Raw genomic sequence first — 20379 nt, forward strand, 5'->3', positions numbered from 1 at the left:
AGGCTTAGGAGCCTTTTACTTACAAATTTAGAGTAAACAGATTCTCCTAAACCTTGCTTCCTTCCAATCCTCTTACCCTTTCAGTGCCCGACGCCTGTTTTTTAAATTTAAATAAGCCAGGATTTATAATCGAATAAATACTAAAAATCAGCTCCGAAGGTCTAGACGGCATCCTCCGGTATTTCTCAATCAAGGGGATGTTTTGGAGCCAAACAACCCAAATTCACCCCGGGTTTTCCCAGGTCCTCTGATATACGCCGGTATTTTGAATTGAGCTACCAGCGCCCAAATTCAGGAAAGGAAATAACCTCCCTCGCAAATTGTTCTTCTTTTTCTCTTTCTCTGTACCCCGGAGATTTCCAGGTTGCCGGCAGCGCGGACAGCGGGCAGAAAAGCGCGGAGGCAGCCGGCGGAGCCCGGGAGGCCCGGCGGCCGGGCGGCCGGGCTCAGAGCGACCGGGATGCGGCCACAGCAGCCGGCTAACTCGCACTGCTCGGCCTCTCGCTCCCGGCGCTCATTTTTTTCTCCCCCAGTTTTAAGTTTTATTTGGGTCCGTGGATCAATTTAAAATGAGGTAAATTAAATGAAAGTAAAATAAATTGAAATAAAATAACCGAATAGCTCTTGCAGAAAATATTTGCGGGCTGAGCGGAAAGCCGGGAGCATCTCGAGGTTGGAGGCCTGTCTGGGCGGTCGGGAGGTTTCTGCTCGCCCGCCCGGCCTGTGCCCAACGCCGCCTGCCCACCCACTCGCCGGCCGGAGAAGGAGTGGATTTGGGTGGTCACCTTCCCTTTCCTTCTGCTCTTCCTTAGCTTGGGGCCTAGAACTTTGGATTTCAGCTCTGTATGTTTGTGCCCCGTGGCGGTGCCGAGTCACAGCCTGGTGTGAAGGCTTGGATGAGGAAAGGTCTGTGGAACTCTGGGGTTTGGTTTGGCTTGGTTTTGTGAATGTGTGTGACTGAGCCTGTGGACTCAAGGACGTGTTTACTAGGGGGCAAATGTGAGTCTGTGTGTTTATAAGCCAATGTGTGAGTGTTATCCTGGTATGTATAAATGTGTCCGTGAGTGAGTGTGAATGTAGGTTTACTTGTGTGAGTGAATGTGAATACATGTGTTCTGGAAAGGGTTTAGGATGTGTGAATGCTTGTATATTTATTTGTGAACATAATGAATATGGGTGTTTGTGACTCTGTATGACAAGGTATATATTTATGTGCAATGTCCGCCTGTAACTAAGTGTGATTGTGTGCATTTGTGTGTCAATATGTGTAAAAAAAAGGGGGGGCTACATATGTGTGGTATCTGGCCAGAGCAAGGAACCCAAGGAAAAAGAGAGCAGATACCAGCACATTAAGAAATGAGCCGCAGCAGAAGCTGGGCGCAGGTATGCATGCCTATCTCTCACCTACTCCCAGCCTTAGAGACACAGAAAATAGGACATATGTTTATTTTTAATTTTTTATTTCTCCATCTTTCAGATATACATAGAATGGAAAGAGGATCACAGGGCTGGCAGGAGCAAGGAGCAGTGGGCAGACCAGTTGCACAGAGGGTACACTTGAGCTGGTTGGTGGGTCCTTGGGGCTCCCTAAGGCCCCTTCAGTGCCACTACTGGGAAGGCAGGGTGCTCAGGAAGACAGGGAACCACACACAGTCCAGACCCACAGACCACAAAGACAGCATCAAAGAGGGGGCTTACAAAACAACAAGATTTTACCAAAGACCTTACAATTAGCGACATAAAAAAGGGGGAGGCAAATTCCAGAAAGCTACAGAACAGGTAGATGATGTCCTTTCCATATAGTACAAAACAAACCTGACGGACTTTCCTATAGGTAGTATTTTTTTCAGTGTTAAGAAACCAAAATTTCACCTTCTCTTCTTAAAAAAAAATTAACTGCTTTCCATTTAAATAGTTTTGTTTTTTGCTTTTTTTCCCTCTCTATTTGACTTGAGTTTCCTGGTTCAGTTCCCAAAGCTGAGCTTCTCTCTCTCTCTTCCTCTCCCTTTCTCTTCTCTCTTCCTCTCCCCTTTCTCTGTCCCTCACTCTTCCTCATCCTCCTCCATCTCGGCCTTGTCCTGGCTGGCGGCCCCGGGGCCTGAGGTCTTGTTCTCTTTTTTCCACTTCATGCGGCGGTTCTGGAACCAGATCTTGATCTGTCTTTCTGTGAGGCAGAGCGCGTGCGCGATCTCGATGCGCCGCCGCCTCGTCAGGTAGCGATTGTAGTGAAACTCCTTCTCCAGCTCCAGGGTCTGATAGCGGGTGTAGGTCTGGCGTCCTCGCTTGCGGTCGGTCCCTGCGCAGAGTATTTACGGGAGAAAAGTCAGTGCGTGCAGAATAAGCCATAACAAGGAAAACCATGCAAGTGACCCTGGAGTGCGACTCTAGGCCTGCCCTGAGGGCTTTTCGCAAAAAGAAAAGGAGACAAACCGCCTTACAGGTCCAGTCTACCCCCTCCCCCATCCTGTTATGGAATGAGGAGGAGGTGAGAATTTGCAGATTTCCTTGGCGCAGTGGAGTTGGTCTGAGAGCAGTTGCCCTCTGCTACTTCCCAATGAGTGGCTGAGGTTCAGGCTGTCCTGCCTGCCCACCTGCCCAGACAACTCAGCCCTCCAAAGCAATCTTTGGGCCTCTGGGAAGGCACAGGAGGAGAGGAGAGACAGCAGCCTGGTTTGGGGTGGAACACTCAGTACCTGGCTGGTGGGGGCAGATGGGCAGGGGAGAGCTTCCCAGGTTAGGCCCCAAACCCTGAGGAAGCTGGAGGGAGGTTGTGCTGGGGGAGGTGCTGGTGCCAGCCCTCCTAGGAAGGAGACAGTGGGAGGAGGGGTTGGGGGCCTAATTTCAAGTCAGATAAAAGCCAAGCTGAAATGTTTATGAGCAGAAAAATTTGGGCTTTAATAAATCAGCTGGAAAGGCAGTTGAATTATGGAGCAGGTAATGTGAACTGTGACCACTAATACTGATGGAATAAGAGCTGGGCTTCTCTTGGCCCTCAACCCTGGCTGGACTGGGAGCCTCTGACCACATATCTTGGGTTTCCTGGATCTTGAGAGAGGCCTTGGAGTCCAGGGCAACACAAAGAAGGCTGTCTGGGACAGGCTTGTCAGGAGACCCCCACAGTGCCTCTGGTCTCTTGGGGTTTCTGCAGTAGCTGCCTCAGCGGCCTGCACTCTCTAACTCTTGATTTGACTTCTTGGAGTCCTTGTTTCTCCCCCAAGAGAACATCCATCCTTCTGGAAGGACACTGGAAAACTTGTTGGCCAGTTCTCCAGGGGTGCTAGGAAGGGCACCTGAGGAAGTCAGCTGGGCTCCCCATGAGGCCTCTGCTCCATTCTCTAGTTCTCCTGCCTCCCCCTTCCCAAGTTCACTGGGGAGTCAGAAGCCTCTCTCTTTTGGCCTCCGCCCCCTTCTCTCCACCTGCCTCTGTGTCCCTGACTGAATCCTCAGCTCTTCTCACACCCCCTCCTCCCGCCAGGCCTCTAGAGCCCACCTCTAATTGTCCAGAAGGGAATAATGGGGGAGCGGGTTGGCTGGGAGGAAAGAGGGAGGGGAGAACCGCTCAGAGCTACAGCCCCCTCCCCCAGACCTCATCCAAGCTGGGGCTGAGGGGACACACCCAGAGATGAGATCCCCGCCGGGGGAAGGGTGAAGGGAGGGGGGGAGACCCTAATGGCTATTCTCTGCAAACCCCAGCCTTCCTCCGCAAGACAAACGGCCTCGTCTCCAGCCCGTGCCGGCGCGGCTGATAAATATTTAAAGCTAAAAGGCCAGGAGGAAGAGTGGGGGGTGGGCTGGGGGCTCAGAGCGCCGCGGCGTCGGCGAAGAGGGATCCGCCAGGGAAGCAGAGCGAGCCTGAGAGCACCAAGCAAAAATGGGAGGGGGGCGGCGCGCCGTGTCGCGGCTCAGGGGGGGCCGCGTCCCCAGGGCCGATCTCCTACCAGGAGCACTCTGGACGCGAAGAAGGGCGGTTGGCCGGGAAGGGGGCGCCTTCCGGGATATGTGCCCGGGCCACTGCGGCTCGGGACGGCTCGGTGCGCGGCGTTACCTGAGCTTCGCATCCAGGGGTAGATCCGGAAGTTACTCTCGGCCGCCAAGTCCGAGTCCCTCTGCTCCTTGGCGCCCGCCGCCTTGGCAGAGTCGCCGGGACACACCCCGGAGAGGTTCTGCTCAAAGGGCGCGCAGTGCATGTTGAAGGAACTCGGCTCGAGCCCGTAGCCGGCCGCGTAGACGCCGGCTGCGCTCTGGCCCGCCATGCCCCCCCCGCCGGGGTACAAGCCCTGCATCGAGGCGGCGAAGGAAGCGCCCGAACCGGCTCCATAGCCCGGGCGCTGGGGGTTGGAAGCAAACGCACAAGAAGTTTGTTCGGGGAAGGCTCCGGTAGCGAAAACCGAACTTGCGGCAGGATATTTAGAAAATAAAGCATTCGCATAATACAATGAACTCATAATTTGGCCGGATGATTTGTAGGCAGGGACGTTTTAGTGTCGGTTTTACGAGATTCCTTGATATATTACAGAATTAGAGTCCAGATTTACACCAAAAAGGACCCCCTTTTTCCTCTCTGGACCATGTGACCCCGCCCACGTGACGTCCCCTCAGCCAATGGCCGAGCAGCCTCCCCACGGCTCCCGGTAATGTGGAAAAAATTGTGTGGCGTTGGATTTATAAAATATGATCAATAATGAATGGGAAAGCCAGGCCCTATGGATTGGGGCTGGGGGACTCCAGGGCCGCTGTCGACCCCCGTGGGCTGGAGGCAGCTTGCAGGCGAGATTTGGAGGAGGAAGGGATTGAGTGGAAGGGAAAACAAATAACCTGAGAGGGATCCGAGTTGTCACCCACCCCCGCCCCATCCTCCCCAGCCCGTTACCCAGCCAGAAACAAACGCAGAGATTGCACACAACCGGTGGGTGGGGGCGGGCAGGCCAGGTCTTTATTAATCTGGAGCGATTCAGCCTGCCTGGCCCTTTGGGGAAACTTGGTCCGGACTTGGTCCGTTTCTCCTGAGGTGAGGCGCGAGGTGAGCCTGGCCTCACGCTTTCTCTGTGTGCGGCCCAGACAGAACGGGCAGGGATGCAGCGAGGTTTCGTGGGTGCTCCCAGCGGTGAGGGATCCAGCCCCTGGGGCGTTGGATGCTGTAGTTTCTGATGGCTTAAAAAAAAAAAAAAAAAAGGTTTGAAAATAAAAAAAGGAAGACGGTGGGGTGGGTGGGAAGAGAAAGGAAGGGAGGAGGGTGCCCCGGTATGCTGCTCTGATTCTGGGAGGCGGATGCCTCAGTCGAGCGTGGCTGCTGGAGAAGCAGAGCGAGAAAAGGAAGGCAGGCAGTGAACCACCACCTCGGCGCTGGGCGAAGGTAGCCAAGTCCCAGAAAGGGAGAGGCAGGGAAGAGCATCTCCCTTCTCCTCCCCCCACCAGAGTACGAGAAAAATAAAAATATAAGTCAGTTTAGCAGCTCGGTACTGAACCTCTACCCCTGCGCGCGCGCGCGCACACACACACACACACACACACACACACACTCACACACAAGAGAGAACACGCAAAAACAAAGGGGGAGGTGCGGGGGGTGGGGTGGGACAAAGTCAACAGCCCACGCGCATCTCTCCAGCGTGGCCTGGGCGCGAGGGTCTCCGGGGCCCGCAGCCTCGGAACGCGAAGGGAGGGGGTTTCTCTCGGCTCCCCTCCCTCGTTTCTCTCTCCTCCAATCGCGCGCAGCCGCCTCCCTCACCCCCTGCGCCCCTGGGCCAAGGGACTGCACCACCTGCCTCCAGCCTCCGCCCCCTCCTCTGCGCGGCCGGGCCTGGCGGGCGCTAGAGCCGGTAGACCGGCTCCCCCAGCAAATCTGCAAGGCGCTGGGAGCAAATGAGGAGAGCGGGTCGGGCCAGTCTCGGGTTCTCGCTTGTAAACTTTATTGTAACTCTTCCGCCCTTTTCAGGCGCAGACAACAGAACAAAGTATAGAGGAACAACAAAATATATAATTAGCCCTCCCTCCCCCCAATAAAGCAATTCACGGATACAGGATACATTCTCTTCACAGTAAACCTAAGAACACTTTTAACAATTGCCCACAGCGCGCATGCTAACTAAAGTAACCTCTTTTGAGAAACACTTAAGACGAAATTGTCAAACCAAAGCGGCGGGCGCGGGGGGGTGGGGGGGTGGAGGAAAAGAGAGAAGCCAGAGAGAAAGCCAGCGAGCTAGGAAGGACAGCGGGGAGGGGGGATGGGAGGGGAAATGAGGACAAGGCGAGAGAGAGAGAGAGAGAAAGAGAGAGAAAAGAGAGGGAGGGAGACAGAAAGAATTACGGCGTGAATAGGCAGTTTCATGTTGTTGGGAGAACTTAGCAGAAATCGGTACCTCGGTCATTACAAAGAAGCACGTTCAAAGGAAAAAAAGACCATTGCACAAGGAGGCTTTTTACACGGGGCGGGGGCGTGGGGGGGGGTGCTCAGCCAGGCCGCAGCCGCTTACCCTCGCAGGGCGAGGGAGTCCATGCTTAAAATTCTTTTCTTTCCCCCTGGCCCCCAAGAGAAGGGAAGGAGATCCACGGTAGCTCACACACAGAAGCTATTACGAGATACTACCACTAGCGGGGACTGGCGCGGCGGGGACGCTGCGGTGGGAGGCCAGGCTCCGGGCCCCGCTCGCGGGGCCAGAGCTCTCTCGGGCGGGGGCGGGCGACGGTGGCGCGGTCGGGGGACCGGCGGCCGCAGGGCGGCCGCGGCCCTGGCAGTCCCAGCTGGAGCCTACTTCTTGTCGCCCTTCTGCGCGTCTCCCTCGTCCGCCGCCTCCGGGGCCCGCTCCAGCTTCTGTTTCTCCAGCTCCTCCTGCTCGCATTTGCTGCTGGGGAACTTGTCTTTGTTGTTCTCTTTTTTCCACTTCATCCTCCGGTTCTGGAACCAAATTTTGACCTGTCTCTCTGTCAGTCCCAGTGCATGCGATACCTCGATCCGCCGCTTGCGAGTCAGATAGGGATTAAATAGGAACTCCTTCTCCAGCTCCAGGGTCTGGTAGCGGCTGTAGGTCTGTCGGCCTCGCCTGCGTCCGGCGGCTGCTGGGAATAGGGGAAAGGGCGAGACAGAGGGGAGGGGAGGGTGGGGGAGGGGGCAGAGACGGAGAAGGTTGGAAGATTCGTGAACCAGCCTAGGAGACCAGTATATTAAGGGCAGGGGACCTTCTACCCCGCGCAGGGGCGGGGGCGCTGGGAGGCCGCGGTCAGTGGAGGGGGGGGGTGATGAGGGGGATCAGACACCACTGAATCTAAGGGAGCCAGAAAGGGGTCCCCCCTCCCCTGGTAAGCAGCTCCAGAGAGTTGGGCGGGGGTGGTTGAATCTATTAAAAGTGCCATAAACTTTAGAAGGAAGGATGTGAAGGAGGGGGAAAAATAAGAATAAAAAAAGCCGGGATGGGGACGAATGGACCCACCTTGAAAAGCCCCCAGAGCCTCTGCCCCAGAAGAAAAGTTTCTTCAGGGTAATTAAACTATAAAGCAATTGAGAAGTGCAAAAGTTGAGCGCCCCCACTCCCGCCACCCTTTCTCCACTACCCCCCATAAAACAGTAAAAGGGGAAAAAGGAGGGGAAGAAGAAAAGTCAGGCAGGGTGAGGGGTTTATGGATTCAGGAAATGTCGCTTAGCGACCTCCTTCGAGGGAAACAAAAAGAAGAAAAGGAAGGAAAGGGAGGAAGGAAGGAAAGAAGGGGGAGGCTATCTGAAACGGAGCGAGCACGTCTTCCAGGAGCTGGGGACACCGCTGCCCGGCCTGCCCGGCCCCCTGCCCGTCCTGGGCCCCGGGTCTCCCTTCCTCCCCCGCCCCCCGCCGGCCCCCGACGCGAGCTCACCTTGCGGGCGCATCCAGGGGAAGAGCTGTGTGGGCGACGGGCTCTGCTCGGACCCCTCGGCCTCCTCTCCCAGGCCGCTGGCGGCGGCGAGCTTGCAGTCGGCGTACTGCACCAGGTCTGGATCCTGCGCACCGAACAGGCTCTGCCGCTGCAGCGGGTCGTAGCCGTAGAAGTTGCCCGGGTCCCCGTGGCACGCCACAGCGCACGGGTTCTGCTGGTAGGGAGCCGTGGACAGCGAAGACGGCCCGTGGTAGAACTCCTGGATTTGCGACGGGTGCTGGAAGCTACCGCCGCTGCTGGGACCGTACACCACGGTGGGTCGGCCGCCCAGGTCCTGGGCGAAGCCGCAGTCATAATAATTGGGGCGCAGGGACTCCCCGGTTTTGTATTTGGAGAACAGTGAGTTGACGAAATAAGAGCTCATTTTATTGAATTTTGAGGCGGCGGCGGCGGCGGCGGCTGTAGTTGGGGGCTGTTGGGGAGGGGGTGGGGAGGGGGAAAGGGAGGGAGAGAGAGAGAAAAAAACGCGGATTCGCCGGCTCCTAGTCACCCTCGCCAGGAAAGGAGACGGGAAGGGAGGAGGTGGGGGAAAGAAAAGAAAGAAAAGGCGAAGAAGATCTCGAAGCCACCACACTTTTTGTGATTTCCAGGAATAGAAAAGGACAGCGAAGCCTCCAAAAGTCTAAGCTTGCATGGCAGCCGCGGCTCGCTCGCCCTCCCCCCACCCCCCACCCCCCACACAAAAATATACCGCCACTTAAAGAGGTCCTCGCTTTACATTTCGAAGAAGGGATGCCAGTTCATAAACAGTTTTCGGTGATTTACTTCCCTGCAAATGAGTTGTTTCATATTTTGCACTGTCTTTTCATGATCATTTGCATCCATTAGAGACCCCGCATCCTATTGGCTTCTCCGTACTCCTCCCGGACAGAACGCAGAGCGAGGGTGAGAGCGAGGGAGAGCGAGCGAGAGAGAGAGCGAGAGCAGAGAGCGCCAGAGAGTGAGGAGACAGCGGAAAAAAAAAGGAGGGGAAGAAAAAAAAAAACACCCAGGGAGAGAGAGGGGGAGAGGGGGAGAGAGGGGGGAAGGAGAGGGGGGGAGAGAGAGAATGAATACGGATTAAATCTGTTTAACTACCTACATTAATGAGATATCTCTTGCCTCACAACAAATCAAATACCTTCGCAGACCACCCCCAAAGACTGATGTGGGGGAGTCACGGAAAAAAACACGCACACACATACACAACGCGCCAGGCGTAGGCACGCTGTTAATTTCGCGATTTTAACGAGGCAGTTGGAGTCTTTTTAAATGTCAGGGTCGCTTCGGAAAAATGTAAAAGAACACGGTTTAATTGCGCCGAGTTTTAAAAGGTCCTATAAATGTAATTGGTATTTTAATACAAGTTATCAAATCATACAGCTTCCTCTCCTAAACATATTTTCAAACAAACGAGGTAGTCATATTTAAAGCTTTAATGATCAATTTCCTTATTATTGATAAAGGTTTAACTATCGTGTGGAGGGAATTGGCTGGGTAACCGGCCCCCAAAAAAACGGCTGTAAACTCTTTAACAAACTATAAAACGCAATAAAGCCGAGTCTGTTGTTGTTTATGCCGCAGCGCATAAAAGCTGTTAGCATTTTACGAGTTCTTTCCTCTACAGCTATAAAACTGCAGCTTCGATCGCCCCCGCCGCCCGACTGCAGCACGGTGGGGGTGACAAAGCCGAAATGAGAATGATTATGAGGTTTTTTTTTCGGCGCAAACGGTGACTTTTCTGAGATTTTCCGCCTCCTTCAGCTGTGGGAGCACCTGCCCCCACTCCCTCTCTGGAGCCCCCAAAGTAGCCCTCTCTGCCCCACCCGGGCCACTCACCAACTTTCCTTCGTTAAACAAACAAGGTTTTTCTTTGGAGAAGGGATTCAGGAGGGCTTGAGGAGGCATCCGGAGGAAGAGCTGAAACTTTCTGGTTAATGGGCAGTGGAGAAATCCTGAACAAAGCTCACCCTGCAACTCATTCTGTAGTTTAACACAGCCTTGGGTGGCTTGGGAAGGGGGTGCTAGAATGAGGAGGGGGTCTCTAGAAGGCACTGGGGCCCAGTAAGCAAGCCTTTAGGAGACCAACTCTGTATGATGGGAGAGGGGCCTGATGCCACCCACAGGATAACACCAGCTGGGCTGCCCTAGTCCTGCACCCAGGCCTTGGGACCCAGTAACCAAGCCCAACTGGCTCCCAACCTTCTCAGGCCAGTTCACTACGCCTTCCACATCACCACTAGGTGAGAGGGCACCACCGGGCCAGCAGCACATCAGAGGGAGGGGAGAGCAACTGAGGCTGCCCTCCCGGTGTCTGGCCTTGGTGCCCGCAGTCTTGTGCTTTCCTTCCTCTGCCCTGGGCAGTGACTGCAGAGGGTGTGTGGGGAGGGGCACCTTTTAGCCTTCACTGTCCTTTCAGCCACTGTCACTGCCTCACCTGACCTTGGGGTGGAGGGATTTGGATACAGCAAGGCCAGAGTCCCCCATGTTCTCTCCTTTCCCCTTGGGCGCCTCTAGTTAAACCTGGCTCTCCCTCCAGACCTAAGGACCTAGGGCCTGAAACACAGAGTGCAGAACCCAGCTGACTGGGTGCCACCCTGTCTTGCCAGTTGCCTTTGCTGGCCTACTGGGCCTAGTGACAGTGGTGGCCAAGCTTTAGAAGGCCCCAAACTGAGAATCTGAACCAATGGCTTCCTGAAGAGGCTCCTTGACCAAGGAAAGGAAAGAAGGAAGGAAGGGAGACAGAAAGACATTTTCTAGCAACAAAGGTGGAGGCTTTATAAATACATTCAGTCTATTGTTTATTCATGAGAGAGTGGCTTGCTTTTGGAGGGGTGTTTTGGGGGGTTCCACTCATCTTCCCCTTTGTAAAAATGAAACCTATTACCTCTTCTAAGGGGAAGGTACCACTGGGGCCACTTGATCCTTCAAAAGTGAATCTGAAGACTGGAGAGGGGCTGATAGGGAAAGGGAGAAAGGAGAAAAGGAGAGGAGCAAACCAGGGTCTTGAATGTTTACCGCCTGGCTGATAGGTGGTGAGGCAGCGGGAGGCAGAGTTAAGTTGTTGCCGAAGCAAACATTTTTATCAAGTGCAGGGGATTTTATGGTCATGATTTGAGGACTCACCGGTGAGGTAGAAATTCAATGGCTTGTTCTAAATCATCCCTACACCGTGCCAGAAATTCCTGATGGAAGGAAAATGTTTCTATTATAAGAAAAAACAAGAAAGAGCGAGGAGATAATTTATAAACACCCAACGGAGCGCAGATTTATTAGAGAAACTCAAGTTGAGAAACTCCGCTTTCCGCTTCGCACCGGGTCCAGGGGGAGGAGAGGCGAGGCTGCAGAGTGGCTAATTTTAAGGAGAAGGGGGGCATCTATTTCTCGCGCAGGTTTGTCCGAAATGGGGAGCAAGGATCGGGCCGGGCCGGGTGGGGAGGAAATGGGAGATTTGGAATCTAAGGGGCTATGGGCAGGGGCTGACAGCGCGCGGGTCACCGAACGAAAAACGCCTGGAATCCAGGCCTCCAGCTGCTAACTTGAGAAAGGACTGGTGCTCTCCAGGTCTGCCTGAGGCCGGGGCCAGGGCGCACGGAGCCGGAGCTCTCACCTGGAAACCACGGGACGCGGGAGAACCGAGCCCGTGCTTCCTGCACTGCGCCTGTCCCCACAGCCACGCAGAAAACGCACTCTTTTCTGGCGGCCCAACTTGGCCCAGAACTACTCAGGAAATACCCGAGCCTTTCGCACCTCGCCGTCCTGGGGAGCCCCTGCCCCAGCCTGGATTGCCCGGCGCCGCCCCGCCCAGCCCCGGCCACATACAAAGGCTCTGGAGCCTCGGTCCTTGCCGAGCCGCAACGCCGGCTCTGGGCACCTCCGAATCCCCGCCAAAGCCACGGATCCGTTCCCCCTATAGTGCCCCTATCCCCCACCCGGCCTGGCTCACCAGGTTCCCTCTCCCGCCGATCTTGCAGCAGCCTGGGGCGGCTTTCTCTCCATCCGACCCGCTTCTGCCCGCTCGCCCTCTCACCTGACCTGCTCACCCGTATCCGCAGGCATTCTTCTCCCCCCTATCCCGGAAAATCTCATTTTTCTGAACCAATCCTCCTCTTTTATTTGGATTCACTGGTTCTATAGTTACCATTATTCCCCATTTTCATGCATTTGTTGTCCCACGGAACATAGAAACTGGGTGAGAAGCCCTGAGCCCTCCTTCTGGGGGAAATAAAATGATCATTTGAGGAGAGGAGGTCAATCAACATCACTATATCTTAAATCTATAAAATGGGGGAAACGGCCATAATGAACCCTATTTTTATTCTGGGCAAATACTTCATGACTTTTGGTAGCGCTCAATTCATAGATTTCAGGGCCGACCGAGGTGCGAGGTGCAGCCGCAGCGCCCGAAGCCGCCGCACCGGGGATTTTTCACGTGGAGCAAGGATGCCATCTAGCGGCCGTGTTGAGGAAAGGCGCCGCCGCCACCGCTCCCTCCTGCCTCTCAGAGAACCTGCCACCGTGCCAACAACCCCGAGAAACTTTCAATATTAGCCTAAAAGGAGAGGAAAATGAGAGCGTGCGAAGGGGAAGGCGTCGGAAATCAGGAAATGGTTCATGAAATTGTGCAGTTAAGTTAGAGATTTAAAAAAGAGAGAGAGGAACAAAAAGAGAGGGTGGGAAGGGAAAAATAAGTCAGCTTTTCTCTCACCCCCCACCTCAAGCCCTTAATTTCGGGCGGTGACGGCCGAGCAGTGCGCCTTGTATGGCCCCTAAAAGGGGGAGCCGAACACTTTTCAAACCCAACACGATTGTTTCAAATTCTGAGGGAAAACAATTGGGCTTTCTGTGGGGGGAGAGGAGGCCCGAGAGGGTGGGACAGAACTAAAAGGATCAAGAGGCTGCTCGCGCCCAGACGTCTGGCCCCGCCGGACCTTCGTGTGTGTGTGTGTGTGTGTGTGCCCGCGCGCGTGTGCAGGGGGCTTCTCTTTATGACGCCCGATTGGGGGGGGGGGGCGCTTACGAGGAACAAAGACTAGAGTCTCAATTGCGTTCTGTGAAGCGTTTGTGACAACAAAGTGTTCTTCCCTCGCCCCTCCCTCCTCGCCCCTCTTTGCCCCCTGGGGCCCCCCGGAAACCCCGCGCCCCGCGCTCGGGGCGGGTGTAGGTGGGGGCGGCCGAGCCAAGCCCACCCATTCGCCCGCCAGGCCGGGAGCCCAGGCCCAGCTGTGGCTCTCTCAGCTCCGGAAAGTTTCCCCTCACTGTTTGCTTTGCTGCTGTTTAGTTTCTTAACCTTCAGAAATTTATACGCTATAAACTTTTATAGCGGTCATATTCTTTTATTGCTGCGCACACGGCATTGAATTCCTCTCCCGGCTTCTCTCTGGCTCGCACTCTCCCGGTCCCCCTCTCTGAATCTCTCTCTTTTATTACAGCAGATTTCCCCATCTCCGGCTTCCGAGCCTCTGCATCTTCGTCTTTGTTTGTCTTTAAAGAAGCCACCCGGGGCTGGGGACCCAGACGCCGCCGCCTGAGGCTTCCCGGGGCGCCCTCGCTCCCCTACCCGGCAGCACTCCGTTCAGTTCCTGCCTCTCTTTTTGCGTTTTCCTTTTGGCGGAATCTGGCCTTCTCAGCTCCTTCTCAGCTCAGGCTGGCTCCTGGGAGCCCAGGATGGGGAGGGAGCCTAGTCTACGCAAGCTCTAAAGGCAGATTCACTTGATATACCGACTGGAACCCTCGGAGGAGGACGCGGGTTGGGGCCCCGGCGTACCAGGAGCTTCGCGTTCTCCTGCCTCCGGCTGTCTCTCCGATTTTGCGTTCGCTGGAGAGGGGTAGGCCTGGCCTTTTCGCTTCCAGGCCGATTTCACAAGGGCCAGGCTTTGTCCCCACCTCTATCCCAACCTCAGGCTCTCCGCGGACTGCAGCGCCGTTGGGTGGGCCCGGTGGGAGGCTCCAGCAGGAGACCGGTGCCCAAGAGCCAGCCCGGCAGAAGCGGAATCCCAGCGCCTGGATGAGAACCGCCTGGCGGCCGACAACAGCGCTCCTCATCTGAGGCTTTGGTGGTGGACCCGCAGTCTGAGAGGGACAAAAAGGTGCCTTTTGAAACCGAATTTAGTTTTGGGGTCCTATTGGGGAAGGGATTCCCACCCCCCGCCCCGCCTCAACTATTTCTGTTCGACACACAACCTTCTCTCCCAGCCTGAAAGAGCTGCCTCCCCAGGCCCCACTCCCACCAAACTCCACCCGCGTTACACCAAGGCTGCGACCCCGAGGCTCAGACTGGAGCCTCAGACTCCAGGTGGGGATTGAAAACCTAGGGTTCACTCTTTTTGAGGGGTGGAAGAAAGGACAGCCTGGCCTTGTAGAGACCTCTATTTGCATCCTGTCCCTCTGCTGCAGGGAATAGCAGAAAGAAGTTACTGCTCTCTTCACTTGTGTGACATTTTAAAGTGGCCAAACCAAGGTGCCTTTCTCAGCCAGCTGAGAGAGGACCTGCTTCCAAGCATGGCAGGGCAACCTTGCCTTTCCTCTGGCTCTGGAGGTGGTGGGGAAGTCTCCAGCATAACAAGAGGAAGGTCTCATTGCTGCCTGCAGACCCAGACCCCATCTCTAATCTTTCTTTCCTTTTCTTCCCCTCCAGTCTCCCAGCCCTCCTGTTGGAAGGTTCTTCTCAGTTTAAGCAGAGGTCCTGGGTCCAGACCAGCTCTCAGCTCCTGCAGGAAGCCCACCCTACAAAGTCTAAGGAGAAATCTCTTGGGCACAGGACTTTTCTCTTTTTTTCCAAGCCACCCTCTTGGAACTAGCACCTCTACTCTGGTCAGGTGAGGAGAGCCAACACAGAATGACACACGAGAGGCTTATTGTCTAGAGTGATATATATTTTTTGTTCTTTTTCTTGTTTCTTTTTCTTCCAAAACAATCAGAGCTCTAAGCCCTTCACCCTCCCCTCTCCCACCCACAACCCTCCCTTGTAAGCGACAACTGAAAACAGGCGAGACGATCACCCCCAAAGAAATCACAAAACACAGCACAATTTCACGACTGCCACCGACGAAGCAAAAAAAGTTCTACTGGAATGTCCCCTTGCAGGGTCGGGATTAGCAGGAGCCAGAGTCTATGAATTGAGGGGGGTTGGAAAGGGGGGGAAGCAGGGGAAGGAAAGGAAGCAGAGAGTAAGCCCTAGTCTAACGCTTAGGTGCGATTTCGGCCTCTTTCCTTAGCAAGCGGGACTGCTCCCCAGAAGCCTGCGCGCGCAGGTCGCCATCCAGGCGGGTCTCAGCGCTTCTGCGCTGAAGCGGCAGCTGCCAAGCCGGAGGCTCCTCCGCAGGGGTCGGACTGGGCAGGACTGGAGGAATAAGTCAAGCTCCGCAAGCCCAGAGTTTTTGCTCCTCCCTGTCCTCCACGACTTGCTCTGGAGAGGAGCCCAGGAATCGATGTACAATAAATTCTCCATCGGGTTCTCCTGACCTGCTTTCCGGCCTAAGGAGTAGAGCTAGCAGAGGATGGAGGGTGGAGAGGGGGGTTCTACAGGGGTGACTTGACTCGCTGGTGCAAGGTGGACTGGCCGAACAGAGTTGATTTCAGAGCTGGGGAGGATGCAGAAGAATGCAGCAGGGCCGGTGTCAAGCAAGAGAAGCCACAGTCTCTGTCAAGCAGGGCACAGATGAACGGGAGGATGACACTGTCAAGGCTTATGACCCACGATCTGACCTCCTTTTGTTGGAAGGATAGGAAAACAACATGCAGAATTAAACATTTCCTGCAGCAAAACGTGTGTATGTGGACTACTTTCATAAAACCTAAGAGACTCTCATAAGACCACCACTGCCTTTCCTTGCCCTTTCTAGCCCACCAGCTGGGGAACTGAGTTTATCCCATTTGGCCTTGAGTCCATGCCTGGGGACAGTTAAGGAGTCCATGGGGGTGGTGGTGTGATGCTGGGCCCCTTGAACTGCAGCGCCTCATTCAGGAATGTGTCTTGAGACATCTTCTTCGTGTGTATTGCATTGGGGGTAGACCCTGGACTTTTCTGATGGTCTAGGGGCTATTCTGCCAGACGTGGGGTGTAATGGCACTTGGGGTGTCACTTGAGTGTTGACTGTGGGCTTTTCCCATTGTTACTGTGGGCTCCAGGCTTTATCCAGGCGGGCATCTGTTGGGCTGTGTGCAGTTGGAGTGTCCCCGGGTGACTTTGGGATAGGTGTGTGGGAAGGAACAGGCAGGTTGGAAGTGAGGAACTGGGGTTGCCCAGAAAAATTAGGAGGGTTACTAGGGACTCTACTAGGGGTTGTCTTTCCTTGTGGCCCATCACCTTCTTAGGAATCAACTACATCTACCTTCTAAATCAATAAAAACTCCTCCTGAGACCCAGGGAGAAGAGAAGGACAGGTGAGGGCAAAGGAAAGGAGAGAGCCTCTAGATACAGAAAAGGACTTTGAAGAGAAAGATCCCCTTCCCCATTCACTTGAATACATCCCAGACAGCACTGGCTCTGCAGCCATCACTTATAAATAAGTGTGAGATGGAGAAGGGGTGGGGTGGGCTAGAGGAATCTTTACTCTTTGCCCTGTTCCTTATTCATTTTCTTCATTTTCATCCGCCGGTTCTGAAACCAGATTTTGACTTGTCTCTCACTCAGATTGAGGAGTCTGGCCACTTCGTGCCTACGGTCCCTGGTGAGGTACATATTGAACAGAAACTCCTTCTCTAGCTCCAGCGTCTGGTATTTGGTGTAGGGACAGCGCTTTTTCCGGGAAGAGCGAGCGTGCAGCCAGTTGGCGGAGGGGTTGGCTGAAAGAGAAGCAGCGATAGAATCAAAGAAAGGAAAGGGGGTGAAGGGCCCCTGTGTTCTCCTTCCAAGAGGGTGCCCCTTTGGTCTCTACTCCCCATTTTGCATTAGAGAAAGGGCCACCTGGGCCTTCAGCTCCCAGAAAGGGTCTCAGAGATGGGCCAGGAGTTGCTATAGACATTTCCAGGTGAGAGATTTTGGGACAGGATAGAGCCAAACCTGTGCCAGGCATCCCACAACTTCCCAGGCTTTCCCTGTCCCAGGCCCTCTCTCAGTCTCTTTCTCGGCTTGGGTCAGAACTGGTTAGGATTCAGGTCAGAGCCCAGCCTGGCTGAAGCCCCCTCCCCCACCAGCTCTACAAGACTAACTAGGCTGACTGAAGAGTACTAGCTCTAAGTCTGAGAGGTAAGAGAAAGACTGAGCTGGGGGAGAGGAGAGTGGCTTCTGCCCAGCCAAACTGAGGGGCCTCCTGGCCCTCCAGTCCAGTGCACCCTCCTGTCTTAATCACAAGCGTGGGTCTCTTGGCCACATGGCAGCAGGCATATGTGTCTATGTGATATCTCGCTGCCCACCCCCCCCAACACCACACACCACAAATATGGTTTGCATTTAGAGACGCAAACATTCAGCACACTCCAATTCACATGCAACCCAATTACAACCATTTATCACCTCCAGCCTGTGGACAAGAGAGCGCTGGGGGCTCACAGATAACTTATGGTCGCAATAGTCTCCGTTTCCGCTCCTGCTCATCTCGCAGTTTGGTTAAAGCAAGTTCAGGGAAATTGGGACGCAAGATTGCTCCAGTCCCAAGGTGGGGAGCCATGGATCATGTGGGGGTAACAGAAGTCCATCACAGCACACCTAAATCCAACTGGCTCCACCCGGTGAGAGGGAACAGAGAAAAGGGTGACTGAGGGGAAGTGGGGGATAAAAAGGAAACAAAAATATATGCAAGTTTCTCTTCTCCTTACCCCTGAACTCAGAAAAGTTGCCAAATAAAGCAGAGTTAATTAAAAATAGCAGCCACCCTCTGCTAGATTTCTTCATCTCAAATGAAAAACACTGAATTTTTTTTTAAAAAAGTAATAATAATCTGGTTCACCCTACACTAAGTACCCTGTCTTACCAATTTGCAGTGCTATTTCCTTAATGTGATTGCCTGGGATGAGACCCGCAGTCACATTAAATATGAAAGAGGAAAAAAAAAAAACTGTTAATAATTGATCCTAGCCAAACTGCTGCCTTGCAATAATGGACTTTCCAGGCAGAGTTTGGGGGCCTGGGGTGGGGGGCCTGCTTGGGTGTGAGCAGGGAGGCTTTGGGAAGAGCCGTGTTACCCAAATGTCAGCTCTTGTGATCCCACCTGGCAGGTTGGAAGGGGTGACCTGAGGGAGTAGGGCAGCTCTCTTCCCTCCAGCAGGCAATAAACCCCAAAGGACCCGTGGGTCACTCTGTTGGTGGGAAATTCGGCAGGGCAAGCAGAGACTTAAAAAATCTGACCCTCACTCTTGAAAAAGAGTAAGGGGTGAGGACTTGTCCCCACCAGCCTGCAGGTTATTGTTTGGGGCCTAAGAGCTCCGACCAACTTGCCCTTCTCAGCCTTAAAAAACGAAAAATCCGAGACTCTTTCTGATCCCCTTAGGGAGCAGCACCTCCTGGAAATTAGTCAGACTGGGGTTCCTGGAGGGGGTGCATTTGGAGGGGTGGGAGACGGTGAGAAACTACCTTCCGAGGATAAAGTTCTCCGCCTCTCCGCAAGCCTCTCTTCCCCCCACCCTTCCTCTCCCCAGGGTCCTTTCGGGATCTCTCTCCACGCCGCGGGTCGGCCCTGAAGTTCGGAAGCGATTCCTCGACTCCCCGCGAGGCGGACAGCTCCGGCTGGGGCTAGGGAGCCCTGCGGAGAGCAGCGGGAACCGCAGGAAAGGAAGCCGCAACCCGGGCGAGAATGCCAAAGGAGGGGAGGGGGCGACCGGAGGGAAGGCTCCTGGGGAGGGGCCGGCGCATCCCGGGAGGGGGCTCAGTCTCTGGGTCCTGGGCTTCCCCCGCCCCTCCCGGCGCCGGCTGCGGACCCTGAGCGGCTACTGAGCGAGATCTGCTAGGAACAATCCTCCGCCAAGCTGTTGCATCGCAAATAAAATCCTAATGAGCCCCCTCCCACTTCCCCTTGGCCGGCTTTTACGGTGTGCGCGTGGCGCGGGGAGCCCTGCCAGCCGTGCAGGGCCCGGCTTCCCGGCGCGCTCCCGCCCTGGCCCGCGCGGGCTCTCGGCTTCTCTGGCTGCCTCCCCGGCCCCGCCAGCTCCTCTCCCAGCCGGCGGTTGTCGGCCTCTTCCCGGGCTTTCGGCGGGCCTCCGGGGGCGTGGGGGAAGAGAGGCCGAGAGAGAGGCGAGCTGATCCCTGAGCCCCGGGTTCCCGCTGGACTTGACGGAGTGGGGCGGCGCGCCTCCGGCGGCCTCAGTCTCCCTTTCTGGGGCACCCAGCTGCCTCCCTTCCTTCCTCCGTCTTCCCTCCGCCCTCGCCTGCTCTCTGGCCAACGCCGCGGTTTCCCTTCACATTGTCCGCAGTTTATTGCCTCTCCCCTCCCCTCCCCCTCGCCTGGCCTTCGGCCTGGGTATTTCCTCACTTTTTATAACTTACTTTGATCCGGCCTCTCTTTGTCCTCGCTTCCTTCGCAAATTTTATTGTCCCCGTAGCCGGGTCTTTGATTAGACAGGACGGCCTCCCTGCCCGCCGAAGTTTCCAAACTGTACTCGGGCGTGCCCTGCTTGAGCAGCTCCCCAGGCGCGCCCAGCAGCGGCTCCGCCTTCACAGCCGCCTGGCCCTGCCCCGGAGCAGCTTCGCCGCGCGGCGCCGGCTCCAGCCAGGTGCGGAGGTACCTGCTCTCGGCCGGCGGGACGCCCTGGGGCTGGATGTAGGGGTGGTAGACGGACGGCAGGCTTCCGGACGCGTGCGGGCTCAGCGGCGCCCAGGATGCGCCGAACACCGGCGCTTTGGGCTGGAAGCTGCACGAGGGGAACTCCAGGTGCTCCGCGTGGCCCGGCTGCCGGGGGCTCGCGTACTGGCCGGAAGGAAACTTGGCTGGAGGCGCGTCCTCACTCTCGTGACTTATGATCGAGTCGACATAATAGCTGCTAAGCGTCCCAGAAATGGACATTCTCAGACATTATCCGGGCGCTCGCAGGGGGAAGGGAAACGCTCGCGCGCGGCGCTCAAGCAGGGAGAGGTGGCACCCGGACCGGTGTGAGGGCTTTCGGACGCGACCCCCCCAGCCCCCCACCCTCCCACCCCCACCCCCTGCTCAACTTCTCAGCCAACAAAGTACAGTGGAGCAGCCCGGCTCAGCGCTCCTTGCAAAATGATTGGTCAAAGTTTTTCCGACTGCCTGATAAAGCGTCAGCTCCGACATAAATCAATCGGGCGAGGGGGCTGCGCTCTCGCTGTCATACGTCCGCACCGCATTCCATATCGAGGATGGATTGTTTTATGCTGATGCAATGTGCTATCACGTCAGGGCTCCGGCGGCCACGTAACCTCAGCCCAAGCTGCCGGCCGCCCGCCCCCACCCCCCCCACCCCCGCTTTTGCAAGAAGGGGGGCAGTTCTCGACGTGGGGCGGCGGGGGCTGAGGAGAGGCGGAGGGAAAGCAGCGGGCTGCCTCGGGAGGGACGCTGGCTGTGGAGCCCTCTCCCCAGGCGGGTCCGAGAGGGAGCGCAG

The 20379-nt window shown here is 55.6% G+C and overlaps 3 protein-coding genes and 1 long non-coding RNA gene across 12 annotated transcripts; 1 reads left to right on the plus strand and 3 right to left on the minus strand.

The window, feature by feature from the left end:
• Positions 1-1443: 1443 nt before the first annotated feature.
• On the minus strand, positions 1444-4594 carry HOXB7 (homeobox B7). 2 transcript variants are annotated; one of them, XM_086355465.1, is made up of 2 exons: positions 3939-4594; positions 1444-2296 (listed from the first exon to the last, which is right to left on the minus strand). In XM_086355465.1, exons 1-2 carry the CDS (start codon positions 4443-4445, stop codon positions 2210-2212), a joined length of 594 nt encoding a protein of 197 aa, XP_086211591.1. In that variant the 5' UTR covers positions 4446-4594; the 3' UTR covers positions 1444-2209. The 2 variants fall into 2 exon arrangements, with proteins under 2 accessions (XP_086211591.1, XP_086211590.1); XM_086355464.1 differs by having other exon boundaries at positions 4046-4582.
• A 313-nt stretch (positions 4595-4907) lies between these two features.
• On the minus strand, positions 4908-20193 carry HOXB9 (homeobox B9). 6 transcript variants are annotated; one of them, XR_015146892.1, is made up of 3 exons: positions 19304-20187; positions 17375-17540; positions 16468-16668 (listed from the first exon to the last, which is right to left on the minus strand). XR_015146892.1 is itself a non-coding variant. In XM_086355458.1 (2 exons), the coding sequence occupies exons 1-2, from the start codon at positions 19818-19820 to the stop codon at positions 5033-5035; spliced, it is 636 nt and encodes a 211-aa protein (XP_086211584.1). In that variant the 5' UTR covers positions 19821-20189; the 3' UTR covers positions 4908-5032. The 6 variants fall into 6 exon arrangements, 4 of the variants coding, with proteins under 4 accessions (XP_086211584.1, XP_086211585.1, XP_086211583.1 ...); XR_015146891.1 differs by having other exon boundaries at positions 17339-17540; XM_086355458.1 differs by lacking the exons at positions 16468-16668; positions 17375-17540 and adding an exon at positions 4908-5151 and having other exon boundaries at positions 19304-20189.
• On the minus strand, positions 5888-8733 carry HOXB8 (homeobox B8). Of its 3 annotated transcripts, none has more exons than XM_086355461.1 (3): positions 8594-8733; positions 7843-8314; positions 5888-7053 (listed from the first exon to the last, which is right to left on the minus strand). In XM_086355461.1, the coding sequence occupies exons 2-3, from the start codon at positions 8264-8266 to the stop codon at positions 6749-6751; spliced, it is 729 nt and encodes a 242-aa protein (XP_086211587.1). In that variant the 5' UTR covers positions 8267-8314; positions 8594-8733; the 3' UTR covers positions 5888-6748. The 3 variants fall into 3 exon arrangements, with proteins under 3 accessions (XP_086211587.1, XP_086211586.1, XP_086211588.1); XM_086355460.1 differs by having other exon boundaries at positions 5888-7056; XM_086355462.1 differs by lacking the exons at positions 5888-7053; positions 8594-8733 and adding an exon at positions 7465-7484 and having other exon boundaries at positions 7843-8558.
• On the plus strand, positions 12783-15648 carry LOC147351803 (uncharacterized). The gene is made up of 2 exons (XR_015146893.1): positions 12783-13970; positions 14519-15648. It is a non-coding gene; the product is annotated as an uncharacterized LOC147351803 (long non-coding RNA).
• Positions 20194-20379: the final 186 nt, after the last annotated feature.

Source organism: Bos grunniens, chromosome 19 (assembly GCF_055505025.1).
Source record: "Bos grunniens cultivar Pamir isolate PY7600 chromosome 19, Bosgru_T2T1.0, whole genome shotgun sequence".
Taxonomy (NCBI): Eukaryota; Metazoa; Chordata; class Mammalia; order Artiodactyla; family Bovidae; genus Bos; species Bos grunniens.